The sequence below is a fragment of the Halictus rubicundus genome, chromosome 15, assembly GCF_050948215.1.
Source record: "Halictus rubicundus isolate RS-2024b chromosome 15, iyHalRubi1_principal, whole genome shotgun sequence".
In the NCBI taxonomy this organism is placed as follows: domain Eukaryota; kingdom Metazoa; phylum Arthropoda; class Insecta; order Hymenoptera; family Halictidae; genus Halictus; species Halictus rubicundus.
In genome coordinates, this window is record NC_135163.1 from 8,477,844 (window position 1) to 8,491,743 (window position 13,900).

A 13,900-nucleotide genomic window follows, 5' to 3' on the forward strand; every position below is an offset into this window, starting at 1 on the left:
TAATGTAGCCGTCCGTTCAGAAAATGGCGTCACGAATCCGCTAATGGCCGGACGAAGATTTAATTAGAACAATTCTTTTAATCGAAGCGATGTTCCATTGAAATGATTAGCGAGGCAGGTGGAACTCAATGGCACGATTCGTTTGTTAATATACTCTCGGTTCGTTATGGCTCTTTCTCTTGGCAATGCAGATGGCTCGCAGAGGAAGAGAGGTTAGGATTTTGTCAGTAATGTTTGATCAGTGATTTATTTTGGTTAGAACATTAAAAAGACTAAATGTACAAAAATGAAAGAACATTCTAGCGTCACATGTTCCATATTAAAAAGCAAAAATGTAGAAAAATAAAGGGGCAATATTTACGCACAAAGACTGATAAAACGACGAAGCGTAGAGCTTTATGGAAGTGTGGCAGAGACGGAACATTGCCTTTCGCAAACTTCGTAACGAAGTTAAGCGACCTATCGAGCACCGATTGTTTACTAATATTGCGAGGGACAGTAGAATCGATCACGGGGGTCTAAAAATATTACTCGTACGTCGGAGCGTCGGTCGTTTAATAAATTTTCAAACTATCCCGGGTAACGCGACCGTCCCCGGAGCTTCCACACGCGTCGAGCTATCACAAACGAAGCGGAAAATCCCGCTGTTGCGGTTTATAACTTGCGTTTAACGGGTTTGCCGAGGAATTTTATTAGTCATATCCCAGCCGTGAACGAGGCGGTCGTATAAAACGCTGTCGAACGCCGTGGTCCTCAAAATTCGTCGCAGCATTTCCCCTGGAGAACGTCGTAAAGGGAAAATCATGAATTCGGCAGCCCCTTCTCGCAATTTTGACCTAATTCACTGCCCAAGTGACAAGACCGCATGCACAGGAACGTAGACTAACGCCTGTCTGACTATATACTGAATTTACCACTGAAAGTATTCAGATAGAAAATTTGTTGAATAATCGTGATCTTTTGCAGTATCAAAATTCTAAAAATTATTGATATTAGTAGTCTGATCACGTGCTAGTTGGTTTCTACGACTCGCAACTAATTTTTTTTGGGATTGAAAGACATGTATAATTTTTTAAAGATAGGCGAGAGGATCTAATAATAAAAATATTGTTCCGAGGTTTTGCGGATCGATTTTCGAATGTCGAAGGGTTCTCCATTAAATTGTGGAGGAAATTCGAATTAACGGGAAATGTGTCTCGAAACGAACCCGCCGGAAGACGTCCGTGCGACAATGTTCCGCCATTACGACCGGTTAATCGCATCAATTAACTTGGAAATTAATTCGGCCGCGGACGGGAACGGAAGTTTCGTTGAAATTTCGCGGGACTTTGACCGTAACTTTAATCGAATTCCACGGCTCCGTGCCGGCTGCCACCCACGCTTTAGTCGCGACTGATAAGCGCGTTCGCAGCTCAAAGCGGAAACTATTTTCCTCGTCAAAGTCCGCCGGCATTCACCGGAGGAGGATTAGAAGGACGAAGGAATTAAAAAGAAGGACTCTCAATGGCGTCGCTGAGCTCCAGGCGGCGGCTATCCAGTTCTTTTCACGAGAACAGACGTTTCGAAAAATTCTTTCGAGTGTTCGAGAAAGGATCCCGACCTCTTTTCCAATGATTTTCATCCTCCTCCATTCTCCTGTCTTTGAAGATTCTACCTCAAGCCCTTACTCGAACGTTCGCATAGTTTTCTAACAAGAGACTTTTCTACTTAACTTTCTTTTCACTTTAGCTTCTTGAAAATTTGTGAAACACAGAAGACCACGTGTCCCAATAAAAATTGATAAACCTCGCGGAACAACCTTTTCGCCAATTTTCATTTTCACGAAATGAACCACACGAGACTCGCGAAATTTCCATAACGATTTGCATACTAATGGCGGCGGTATTCCCCGAATGGTTTTCCCAGACATTACGTCACGGACGAAAAAGAATTGGAGCGATCAGGATTTAAAAGCGAAGGAGAGAATTTGATTCCGGGCGGTTGAAAGAGGGGAAAAAGTCGTTCGACGAGAAAAGTCTCGACGACACTCCGCGAGGATCCTCGTCGGCGAAAGAAAAACTGCCGACGAAGGACAATGTTCCGAACAATAAAAGAGATGCACAACCGCAGAAGAATCCATTCGCGGGTTGCTTGTTCGTTGAACGACAATTAAGCGAATTGCACACTCGAGAGAATTCAACCCTGTCTCTCTCCCCTTCTCCGTATCCCTCGACCTCTCACTTTCGCGTTTTAATGAAGGACCCTTCTTTCGAGAAAAGGGACGGCCTGGCCAGCCTCCTCCTCCGACGTCCCAGTTTTTATTATCCGTTCACCTTTTACGCGCTAGCCGACTATCATACGCCGTACGGATAGTTGATCGTCCAACTGCGTTGCCGGAAAATCAGGAGCCCGTCATTTCAATTTTTTTTTCTCGAGGGTGCATCGGAAAATCATTCTTGAAGGATCATCTATTCGTTGTAGTCAATTAGTACGGAATTTCTGTGAGAAAATTATTACTGGAATTGTATGCATTAAATCTGTTTAAAACGATTCAGGACGCTTTTTGCGTCCAATGTTGCGAATGAATTTTACAGAAAGCTTTTTGTTTGTCCGGGTAAACAGTGTGTGGACGGAAGTTCCCAAGGGTCGAATGTACGGACGTGTTTGTTGAAGGGCTACTTACACTGTAGAGGAAGAGATTGGTCTCGTATACCGTCTTCTTCTCGGAATTCCCTCCGCCCACCATGGGATCGCCATCTCCGCCGGCGCCGTCGCCATCGCCTGTAACCATAAAAAGGAAATCTCCATGTATTTACCCGCGGAAAATGCCCGGCATTCAATTCAACCCGACTGATCACCCTCGTGTGTCCCACAATCTCGTCCGCTCTAAATCTCAATTGGATAATGCCAGCTCGCGAACCATTTTCCACTGCTGATTGATTTGAATATGTTCCTAATAGAACGTGGAACTTTTAATAGAAACACAAGCGCGTCGTACGGTGTAGTTAAAAAAGTTTTAATAGTCGCCCGGAGAGGCGAGCCGACAGATTTCTGGTTTCTGTTTGGAAAGTAGAAATCGGTTCTTTTCAACGCGATCTCTCGTTCGTTTTTTTCTTTTTTTTTTTTTTTTTTGAGCCGAGTTTCGACGAGAGTTGTATCCAATTTAGCGGATTACCGGGCTCTTCTGTTTGCTCTTCCGGTTCCACGCTCGCTGCATGTCAGCCGGCAAGTTAAATCGGATCTGAATCTTTAATTCGAGGATCGACAGTGGTCCGAGTCAATAATTCGACGGACGCGGTTCAACGTAGAGACGGTGTTTGTTCGGCTATGGCAACCATTCTTCGGAAAATCGGCGCCGGAATTGAATGGATCGTCTGCGCAAATATTTTTCGAAAGGGCTGCTTTTCTAGCTCGGATTAATCCGCAGTAGTTCGAGTCGTTGCTTTGTCGGACGGTGCGCATTTGCCGGGTCCGTCGCTTGCGAAAAGTGGACTCTACTATTATTTCAACTTCATTGCTGACAACAACGCACGTTATAACACGGCGGAAATAGTTTTAAGCTCTCAATGTCCTGTGTTTGCAGTGACCAGTGATCCTAGTCAATATTTCGCCCGACATATGGTGCATTCTCTGTTTCCATCATTTGCAACAAGCAGTCTACAATTTTTTACTGCTGCGAGGACCACTGTTTAACATTGCTGAAACAGCATTGTATTGATCAGTAGTTCAAATCAATGCTTCGTCAGACCATATTACATTTCCTGGCTCTATCACTTGCAAAAGGCAACCTACAATCTTTAAGAATTTATGAGGATCGCCTTGTGTTATAGTAGAAGCAGTGACAAACACTCAAATTTCTGTATTAACACCGACTAGTGGTTCGAGTCAATCATAAATCAGGCGTGGTTCCAAAACGGTGTTTAGAATTTCGTAAAATTTGTTGCCACCAGGACCACGTTTTAACATTGACGAGGCAGTGTGAAATTCTCAATTTTTTAATATTTTTGCCGACTAACGACGGGCAGCAGGTTCATGCGAGATCGGGCCGACGTCGATGAACATTTCCGCGCGAACGAAGACACTCGTCGAAATCAGCGTGTCCGACGGATTGATACATCGATCGATCGCGGCACACGGTCGGTTGCGGCAAACGGCAAGCCCGGAGAGTCCGCAGAGGCGTCCCGACGTGCTTCGACGTCGAATCGACGCCCGCCACTTCCGCGGCCACGTATTTCTGCCCGCAATAACGAATTACGTGTAAGCACGTTTCAATCCCCGGCCGCTGCTCGTGAATTCCGCTCGTGAACGCCCGTCCCCGGCGCTGACATTTCGGGGGGGATGTCTTCTTCGCCGACCGAGTTGGCGCCTCGACGCCCCGCGAAACTTGCCAGCAGACGACCCCGGGAAAATCGCTGAAAATTGGGACGAGCTCGGCCATCGAGTTTCTCCGAACCAAACGATCTTTTCCTGGAAAATATTTTTCTTCGACCTCTGTCCACTTCTGACGAATGCTCATCCTTGGGGCTCTTCACCCTTAAATGTTTATCCCCGAGTATTTTCAGGGTTAAGAAATACAGCTGATCCCACCGTTTAATTAGCGATCCTGGTCTCCTTAGGCTAATATTAATTTCAATTGATTGTGGTTTCAAACGCGCTGGACTCTTATCAGAAGAATTTTCGTATTGCCGAGAATAATTATTCAGGTTATTTTGGCAAGCTCCTCGGTTAATCCGTGTACCGAAAACGAATGCAATTAGAAGTGCAATCTCTCCCCCAAGGGCTGATCCTATGGAAATTTCAACAGATCGAACGTAAATTAATTTGCGAGTAACCGTATTAACCTCGTTCGATATGCGAGTATGTACGAATTAAACAGACGGGGCGTCGTTCGCGTAAATTAATTGAACACGATCCAGCCAGATCCGGCAACAACCGCCATTCATTAGCGGACTTCGGTAGAATTGATTTTTCCATTTGGTCGGGACGCTATAAGTAGAAACGTGTGTGCATAGTCGGACGTACACGTTAATGTCTCTGCTAAAAATAACACGTCGCGCGTGCACAATTTTTACCCAATTAGTGCACGTATTAAAGAAGATATACAGGCGTGGATACACGTACAAATATCGAATCAGGTTGGGGGTAATAGATACTCGAAAAATTGCGTTGCAGAAAATTTCAAACTCGCTCGGTCTCCCCGAATTCGGGGTTTCGCGATCTCGCAGGAGGTTCGGCGACGAAACAAGCGAAACTTGGACGAAATGTAGAGGCTCAAAATGGCGGTAAGTATGTTAAAGGGTAGAAGGAGGAAGTCGCCGAAAGCCACGGAATTTCGGTTCGTTCGCGCGTGACGACCCGGAACACGAATCGATCTTTGACGCACGGAGTTCGCGAATCGAACTTGGTTGCTTTCTTCGCGCGGAAGAAAGCAGCAGGCTGTGCCGGCGAGAAATAGACCGAGTTACACTTGCCCGACCCCCTTTTCCCGGGAAACTTACCAGAAAACGAGGAAAGTTGCGTTCGGCTCGTGACTGGCCCCGAGTATCGAGTGTGCCGGGAGAGAGAGAGAGAAAGAGAGAGAGAGAGAGAGAGAGAAAAGTTCGCGACAAGAAACTTTTTCATTCCGGCAATCGATGGCCGGATAGTTACATTTATACAGGGCGTTACAGGAAACAAGGTTGTAAAACTTGCCTGGAACTGGCGAACCTCGCAAAAACTGCGATCCTCCAGGAAAGAAAAAAGAACGAGCTCGAAAAACGAGTTTCAGTTGAACGTGGAAAATAAAAGCTTTTCCCAGCGCTCGCCTTCGGGGGAACCGAGTTCAGAGTGTGTCTGATCAGTGCGCGACGTTTCTACTTGTTTCGCGAGAGTGACTGGAATTTTCAATTTGCAGCACTGTAATAAATGTTTCGAGGAAAATTCTGCTGTGCGGACAATTTTCTAGGCTTCTTTTTTGTTAAATGCTAACCAAATTAGGTCGTACGTTTTGTACATTAATTTATTATTATATATCATTCTGTATAAATGGAATGTTTCAGTGATTTCTGAACTATTACGTTGTGTGTTACTTTACAATAGTACTAGTACTAGTACTGATTGTTATATTATTACATAAAAATAGTAGTAATTATTATTTCTTCTTCCACCCTTTTTCTATTACTACAATTTTTGAGGTTCATTTTTCTGGCTTATTTTTGTGGCTTACTTTTGCGATTCATTAGGGCTCACTTTTCTTGCTAACTTTTGTGTGGCTCACTTTTTTAGCGTTTTAAAACATTTTTGTCGAGGTTCCGTTTAAGCTGATCGTTTATGCTGTTGGACCGCAGAGGTTGGGAAGGGGAAAAGTCGTCGATGCTCGCCGGGGACGTTCGATCGGAATGATAATGAGATTCTTGAGGCGATCTCGAGGTTAAAGAGCGCACGGCAATTAGAAAGAGAGCTCGTTACTCGAAACACACACACACACACACACACAGGGCGGTGCCGAACGAACAACCGAGACCGCCCGGCTACCATTCGAAAAACTAGGCCGGTCAATATTAACTCGCTGATTTGTTGCTTTGTCTCTTTGTGAGCCGCCCTCTCTCGCCACTCATCCTTCGTTAGGATGTCTATAACGATGACAATGGGCCGCGGGATCGACCGCGGAATCCATTTAACGAGTCGAAATGAATATTTGCGTCGTCGTCCGTGTCGCGGACGATGCTCCAAGTCCGCTGACGTTTCGCGGACATAGTAATTTCCCGTGTGTGCTTTCTAATCTCTTCCACTGCCATCTCAAAATTTTATCAACCGTGCACAAAATCCTAATCGATTAAACTGAGGGGAACTAGCCCTGTGAAATATATTCGAATATATTGTCAACCACTACCCCCGTCAATAATTATTCACTCTGCACGATTTCGTGGAAAATGTTTAACAAATAGATGAATATTGAAGCCCGCACAAAACTCCTCGTTGTAATTGTGTGATCGTGACGTTATTTTCTCGACGAGAGGGTGGTTCCGCATCGTCGCAATGTTTATCGAGCCGTTATCGATACGAAAGGTTACGCCGTTGCGTAATTATGCGAGCCACGTATGCTCTCGCAGTTCTCTCGATTCGGCGCCGCTTTTAACGACGGGGCTTGGCCGCCCCGCCGCAGAGACAACCGGAGAGCGCATAATGGAAGGAGCAAACACGATTAAAATAATTAGGCGGCCGTGGAGCCCCGATGGCTGCCGCCGACTAAATACGGGTTCCGGTTAAATGGTTACCGCGACACCGCGACTCCGCGCGAACGAAACCCCGTCGTTATAGTTAATTATCGGTCGACCGTGTTACCACGCCCCCGCATAGTCACCTTCTTCGGGCAAACTTCGGGATAGACAACGCTACCCCCTGTGTGTTAGGGCTGGCTCGATTACCGCTGCCGGGTATCTCTTGCGCTTGGTATGGCGCACTAACTTTCCGTGACAGCCAATGGAACCTGCGGAATTTCCTTCCCCTAGAGCTACCTGTAATTCTGAGGGTTTTAGGGGACGCTCGGGTATTTGGGGGTTGAAACAATTCAGTTGTGATTTTATTGAGAGGAAATACCTTGTGTCAATTTCCGCTCGGTGCCAAATTGTTGTGGGTCGTGACTTGTTGATCGTAATCGTGCTGATTTTAGGGGATGCTCGTATACTGGAGGGTTGAAATAATTCGTTTACGATTTTACGAAAGGAAGACGTTCGTTCAGTGTTTTCTGTGTTACCTATTTTCTGATTGTTAGCTAGCACAATTTGTGCTAGTTTTAAGGGTTGAGATTTTTGATTTTAAGGTTTCTAGAGAAAAGGATTAAATCAATTTTCTACAAATACATTAAAGTAGAGGTTCGGCCAGGATCCCGTGGCACACGTAATGAAGGTGTTTCGCTAGCATGTCAACCAGAAGGGGTTGTAGACAGCGTCGCCGATGTAAACACTCGGATACCAGGCTTTCATGGACGAGTTAACCTAAGTGGCTGAACTTTGCGAAGACGGGGCCTGAAACGCGATTAATTTGCGAGCACGTCTTCCTCAAACTCTTAATTGATTTTGGCGGCGACGCCGAAACGAAAACCCGCGAGCCCCTGCCCCTGATACCCTAAATACATTTCATTCCCTAACTCGAGACGCCAAAAATCTCTCACCGGAATTCTCGGCCGAACTTCTAACACGATTTAACCCTCATTTTACCCACGTACGCAATGACATTTTTTCGCATACATTAAACCACTAATTTCTCTCGACTAAACCGCAATTACTAAACATTTTTAAAGTATGGTTTGTCTCTAAAGAATTTCTGCGTTTGTCAACCATTTGAAGCCGAGATTCGCGTTGTTAAACTTTCAGCGATCCTATTGCAAAATCCCGTCGATTCGCGACGAGTGTTCGATACCTCGACGCCAGATGGATCTCGAAATGGCTCGGGGATCCTGTTTGGCATGCGATAGAATCGGATCAAAGGACGACAACCGCGAACGATTCGAGCCGGCTTCGAGATACGGGGTTTCGAGGGTGCAATTGAAACATGAGACACGGGAGCAGTATACTCTGCTGTAAATCACCGTAGAAATGAATCGAACTCTCTGCCGCCACTACGGTTGTACCCGCAGGCAAATGTTTATTATTTCGGGCTAAAATACGAAAAAATTCTCAATAACTCACGGAAGTGTCAAATTTAATGTACAAAAGTTTCACGGCAATAAGAATTCGAAGAAATTAAATAGAGACATTTTTCTGGTGACCCTAAACCCGACCCATAATGGAGGGTGAAATATATAAAAAAAATTGTTGAAAATCGCAAGTGATTCTAGCTGGTTGATCGGGGGCTGTCCCTTCGGGGGTAGAATCGGGTCAAAGGACGGCAACCGCGAACGATTCGAGCAGATTCGAGATACGGGGGTGCAATTGGAACACGAGACACGGAAGAAGGGGGGTTGAAGACGGACGAAAAGGGTGGAATTCGAGAGATCGAACTCTTGAGGACATTTGCCAAGCCCCGGCACAGAGCAGAGTCGAGCCAGCCCGATATTCCCGGCGACTTCGCGACGCGAATTAACGACGCTGCGATTATCCGGTTCGGGTTCGATGCACCCGGCCACCCTTTTTTGGCCCCGCCGACCGAAAATATTGCGCCACTCGGTCGGAAGGGTCGGGGATCCGGCTTCCTGGACCCGGACACTGTAAATCCGCGGAAAATGGGCCAACTATGGCTCCGCCGAGACTCCCTGGCCTCCCTTTTCACTTCCTTGCCTCCTCCGGCGTGATAATTGCGGAATTTTTACGCGGAAATTAGCGACTGTTCGGCGAAACGTGACCGGGACCTCGGGAAGCTGTGATTATTAATTCTTCGGGGCTAAATGGGAGGTGAAACGAGGCGTGAAACCCTTTAGGTTAATTTATCGCGAGGAGGACTGGCTGTTGTTACATTCGCTGTGCCTTTTTGTTATGGTTTAACACGTTCGTCGCCGCGTCACCCATATGTGGGTGACGGAATTATGTGTGCAGGTTTTAAAATGAATTTTTACGTTAGTATATTCATTGTACTAAACTTGATTAGCATCTGTAACATGCAAGAAAGTTGGAGGATTACTCGGTATCATACATTTAATTTTTTGCAATTTTTATTTCATTAAGTAACTTACTTTGATTTTATGGAATTTTTGGGGTTTCTGGTTGGGCGTTCAAAGTGTTAAACGCTTGAATTAATCTCGTGTATTTTCAATTGTCAGATTTCCATACCTCACAAAAATTTTACAATAATTCAATATAGCGGCTGATATTTAAAAATTGATTGTCATAATTTAAAGATTTCAGCCTAAGCGAGAGCCACGATAATTTGAAGACTCGCCGCGCTTTCGTGGGACAGAAGACGCCGACAGACGGCTGTCTGTTTGCATCGGTCGACAGGCAAAGATTAATCCGGGGCCGGTTGGAAATATAATTTTTTCGAAACTCCCGGGCGGAGAAGCTACAAAGCTGAAAATTCCCCGACGATCCACAAACACAGGAGCGCGGATGAAAAGCGGATGAACGCGCGGAGAGGAGCTTAAAAGCAATGGCAACAATGCCGGGCGTGTCCCGGTTGGTCGGTGTCCCAATTTCGCCGCTCGCCGGGAGAGAGACGATAAATCGCAACGGGACCGAACAACCCCAGCGACGTCGTCGTCGTCGTCGACGCCGGTCGTCGCGACGGCATTATTCGTCGCTCGAGTTTATTACGACGCGGCGCGGTGCTCCAGGTGCCGATTATTGGCAACCAGAGGATTTACAAGCGAAAGAGTGCCGCAACACTCGATACACTCGATCTTTCGACAGTGCATCATCGCTCTGTAGATCGTCGATTTGTTCTTCTCGAATCCTCTCCAGTTGCAAGGAGATCCAGACGGTATTGGCCAGACGTGCGAGGCGACGATTTCTGTCGCGTTCGGTGGTCCTTTTTCAGTGTTACAGATTATGATCTCTTGGCGATTTTCGGTGAAATTGGGTAACGATCTTTGCGGATTTTAATGCAAAATAAGAATTTTCTTCGTTGACTGCAAGGGGCAGTAGACGTTTCATTCTTTTTTTAATGGCTTGAACAAGTTGGATATCGACGTTCCCCCATGATTTTGATATTTCTACTGTTTTAAATTGCATGCACTCACTTTTGGCATTTGTGACAAACGGAAATAGAGAAACTATAAAATTGTAGAATCATTCATGAATTCAAGAACTAAAACTAAATTTGTACTTAATGTCAGTTCCATACAATTAACCTGGAAAATATTTCTTTCGCATAAAGATCCGCAGTCTATTTGCGAGTTTAATAGAATTGTACTAACCTAACAGCGAGGACTATTGAGAGGAGCGTTGGTGGCGAACGTGTTCACGTGTAAACGAAAACGAGGATGCTCTCTGCAGCTATTTCAAAGGACGATACGAAGGTGGAGCGCTTACGCGTGGTTGCTGGAATAATTTGTATGATGGAGAGGATTCGAAGACACAGTATTAAACGCTCTCTGCGAATTAAGCGTAAAGCGATGTCGCGAGGCCGTGATCAGACGTGTATGTGCGCGCGTGTGTGTGTTGACGTGGCAACACGGAGAGATAGCAAGAAACGTCGTCACGTCCGTGGAGCATGCTTACAATGGAAACTACTTAACCCTCCGCTTGCCCTTGTCCTAATCTCGTTTAAACGCGCGCGAGGCCCGGCACACGTTTTTGCCGCGGATCGACCGGCCTCTCGACCGGGATGAGATTCGGTTGAATCAACAAAGTGCTGCGCCACGTCGATCCGCTCAAACGACCAACTAAACTACATTCTTCCTTACTCTGCTCGCCGAATTTTCCTCGATACCACTCCTGCCCAAAATGGCCCAGAACAATCCTCCAAAAATCAATACGATCCTCAACCAACCCCTGCACCCTCTGCAAAAATAGTTACATCTACAGAGATAAATTGTTCTTAAATTTCGCACTTTAATAATCGTACGACATTTACCGAATTCTTTCTGTGTTAGATTTTAACAAGATCGACCGGGTATATTGGCTTGCAATTTCATGAATGAAAAGTACGAACAATGCTCACCATTTCTATGCCAACTTGTAGTTCATTCTGTCCTCTTTATGGTACACTATGAGCGCCCACGATAAAACAACTTGAAAAGTTGTTAAAAATAGATTGATTCGTTACTCAATTTCAATCAAATTCAACCCTACAATGTGTATCTCGCTGGACTCTAGAATCTCTTGAAGCAAAAATAATTTTCCACAGGCAATGCTAACGTAATTACGAAGCTCGACACATACGTCGTCGTCCAACGTATGAAATATTGTGCAAAATGTAAGAGAATAGGAACAAATTGTGAATAGATTGTTAGTAAACACAGAAAACGACGCGTCGTGGGTGAAGCAACGAATTCCGCGTTGCGTAACACGTGGAAATGGATCGAATCAAGGCACCGGAGGGAGAAGCCTCGTCCTTGCTTCGGAAATCTGCAAGGTCCGCGATATCCTTTTAACGGGAATCGATCGCTTGTGCCACTCGAGCTGCAGCAAATTCGATTGGATCAACAAAGTGCTCGGGTTCTTCTTCCTTCCCGTTTTATTGGCCTCCGACGACCAAGAGACCAATAAATATTTGAGATAAACACGGAATCTAGAATCTAGAACCCTCGTGACCCTCGTTCCTCGGATGGTCCGAGACGACGACGCTTTTCGCGAGTCCGAGAGACTCGACCGTTGTTTGGAAATGTTAAATCACAAAATAATTTAATTTTGCAACGCAACAGTCCCATAACCGGAAGGTCCAATTGAACCCAAAAGCGAGATAACCGTTAAGAAGCTGCAGGAGCGACGCGAGTCCCAGGCGGAATCCGCAAAGTAGCAATTTTGGGGTGTCCAAATGAACTTCCGGATTGCCACGGCGGATTTCGCCGGATTGCGGACAAACAAATTAATTCGGCGGGTCGCGAACTCTCGGCGGGGAAACGTTTCGACTGATGAACAGGGTCGCGGCAAGAGAAGATTCCCCGGTGTTTCTAATTTCGTTAACAGGTTCGAACGACGACGAATGGCCTCGATTCCATCCGACCGAAAATTAATGCCCGCCGGCTCTCGGAGAAAGATAGAGAGAGAGAGAGAGAGACAGACAGACAATCGCCAGTTCACCACCGATGCGTGATTTTATTTGACGCGCGCGAATCGCGTCCGCCTTTCAACAGACGCGAAACTCATTATCCAAGACGGATCGGTAGATTGATCTGTTTACCGAACTTGTTTGCGATTCCAAGACGATAGACGACGTCACACTGCGAGGATGCTCGCTGATGACTCGCTGAATCGGAGGGAATTGACACGGTGTTTGTCGCAGGAGACCTCGAGCTGTCTCGTTCTGATCGTTTCTGTTGTCGTAGAAGAGATCAGGGACATCTTTCTTGCTTTTAAATATTTAAGTCGAGATAAAGAGATTTTTATATTCATTTTTATCCATTGACTGTCCATTTGTTCGTGCTAATTTTATGTACACAGTGAGTTATAAGGGTGAGAGTACCTTCTTGATTTCAAACATTCGAGAAACGAGACAATCACGTTTTCTTATCAAGCACTTTAAACTGAAGAGATTTCTGAGGGTATTTTACACGCTGTTAAAAATGTGTCCGACTAAACAGTAAATTAGATAGTTATTTTTCATTTGAACAACGGCGCAGGTAGTGGATCGTAAAGAGGACAGAATGAGCTTTAATTTGGTATGAAAAATTTTGGGATTGTCGATACTTTTCAGTCATGAAATTGTGAAGAAACGTGTCCATTGATAAAAATGGAGTTACGTACTTATGTGATATACCTCTATTTCACGTACGTGGATTTCAGTGTTGCACGATGATGGAGAATTGGAACGTACACATATATTTTAACCACCCTTATTCAAGTTTAGGTAGTCAAACAACCCCATTTTCACATGTCAACTTTTCTCAATTTTCACTAATTTCCACTATTTTCTCCATTTTCACACAAATTTCCCCAAACTTGGCAGACTGTTCTCTCAACTCTCCAGTGTCTTTTTCATCAACAAAAACCGCATCGATCTCCCAACTCGAGACACGGTTCAGAGGCAACTACGCGAAGAGAACGCGCGCAAAACTAATAAATAAATGAAAGATTGCCCGAAGGCTGCGTTCGCCGGCAAAGTACGTGTTCGCGCGCGTGTGTGCGTGAGTCGGGGCAGAATGTGTTCCTGAATCCATACGGTCGAGTGGGGGTAGGGTACAAGGGTGTATTTACTCAAGTCCTTTGTTTGTTCCTTGTCGCGAGCCCCGCGCGAAGCCCGCGAAATGTTGTTACGACGGTTGAACTGTCCGCTTTCGCGTAGCGGGGGTTTAGTTGAATCAACAGAACGTTAATTCGTTGAACCGCGGAGAGACCGTAAGTGGCTC

General features: G+C 45.5%; 1 protein-coding gene across 6 annotated transcripts in view; it reads right to left on the bottom strand.

Annotated features, from left to right (window-relative positions):
- Kcc (solute carrier family 12 member kcc) overlaps window positions 1-13,900 on the bottom strand; it is a 156,311-nt gene that overhangs the window by 16,904 nt on the left and 125,507 nt on the right. For all 6 annotated transcript variants that reach the window (XM_076800922.1, XM_076800921.1, XM_076800919.1 and 3 more), the window contains one exon: window positions 2,663-2,760. In XM_076800922.1, the coding sequence (XP_076657037.1) occupies window positions 2,663-2,760 (98 nt within the window). The remainder of the gene's footprint in view (window positions 1-2,662; window positions 2,761-13,900) is intronic.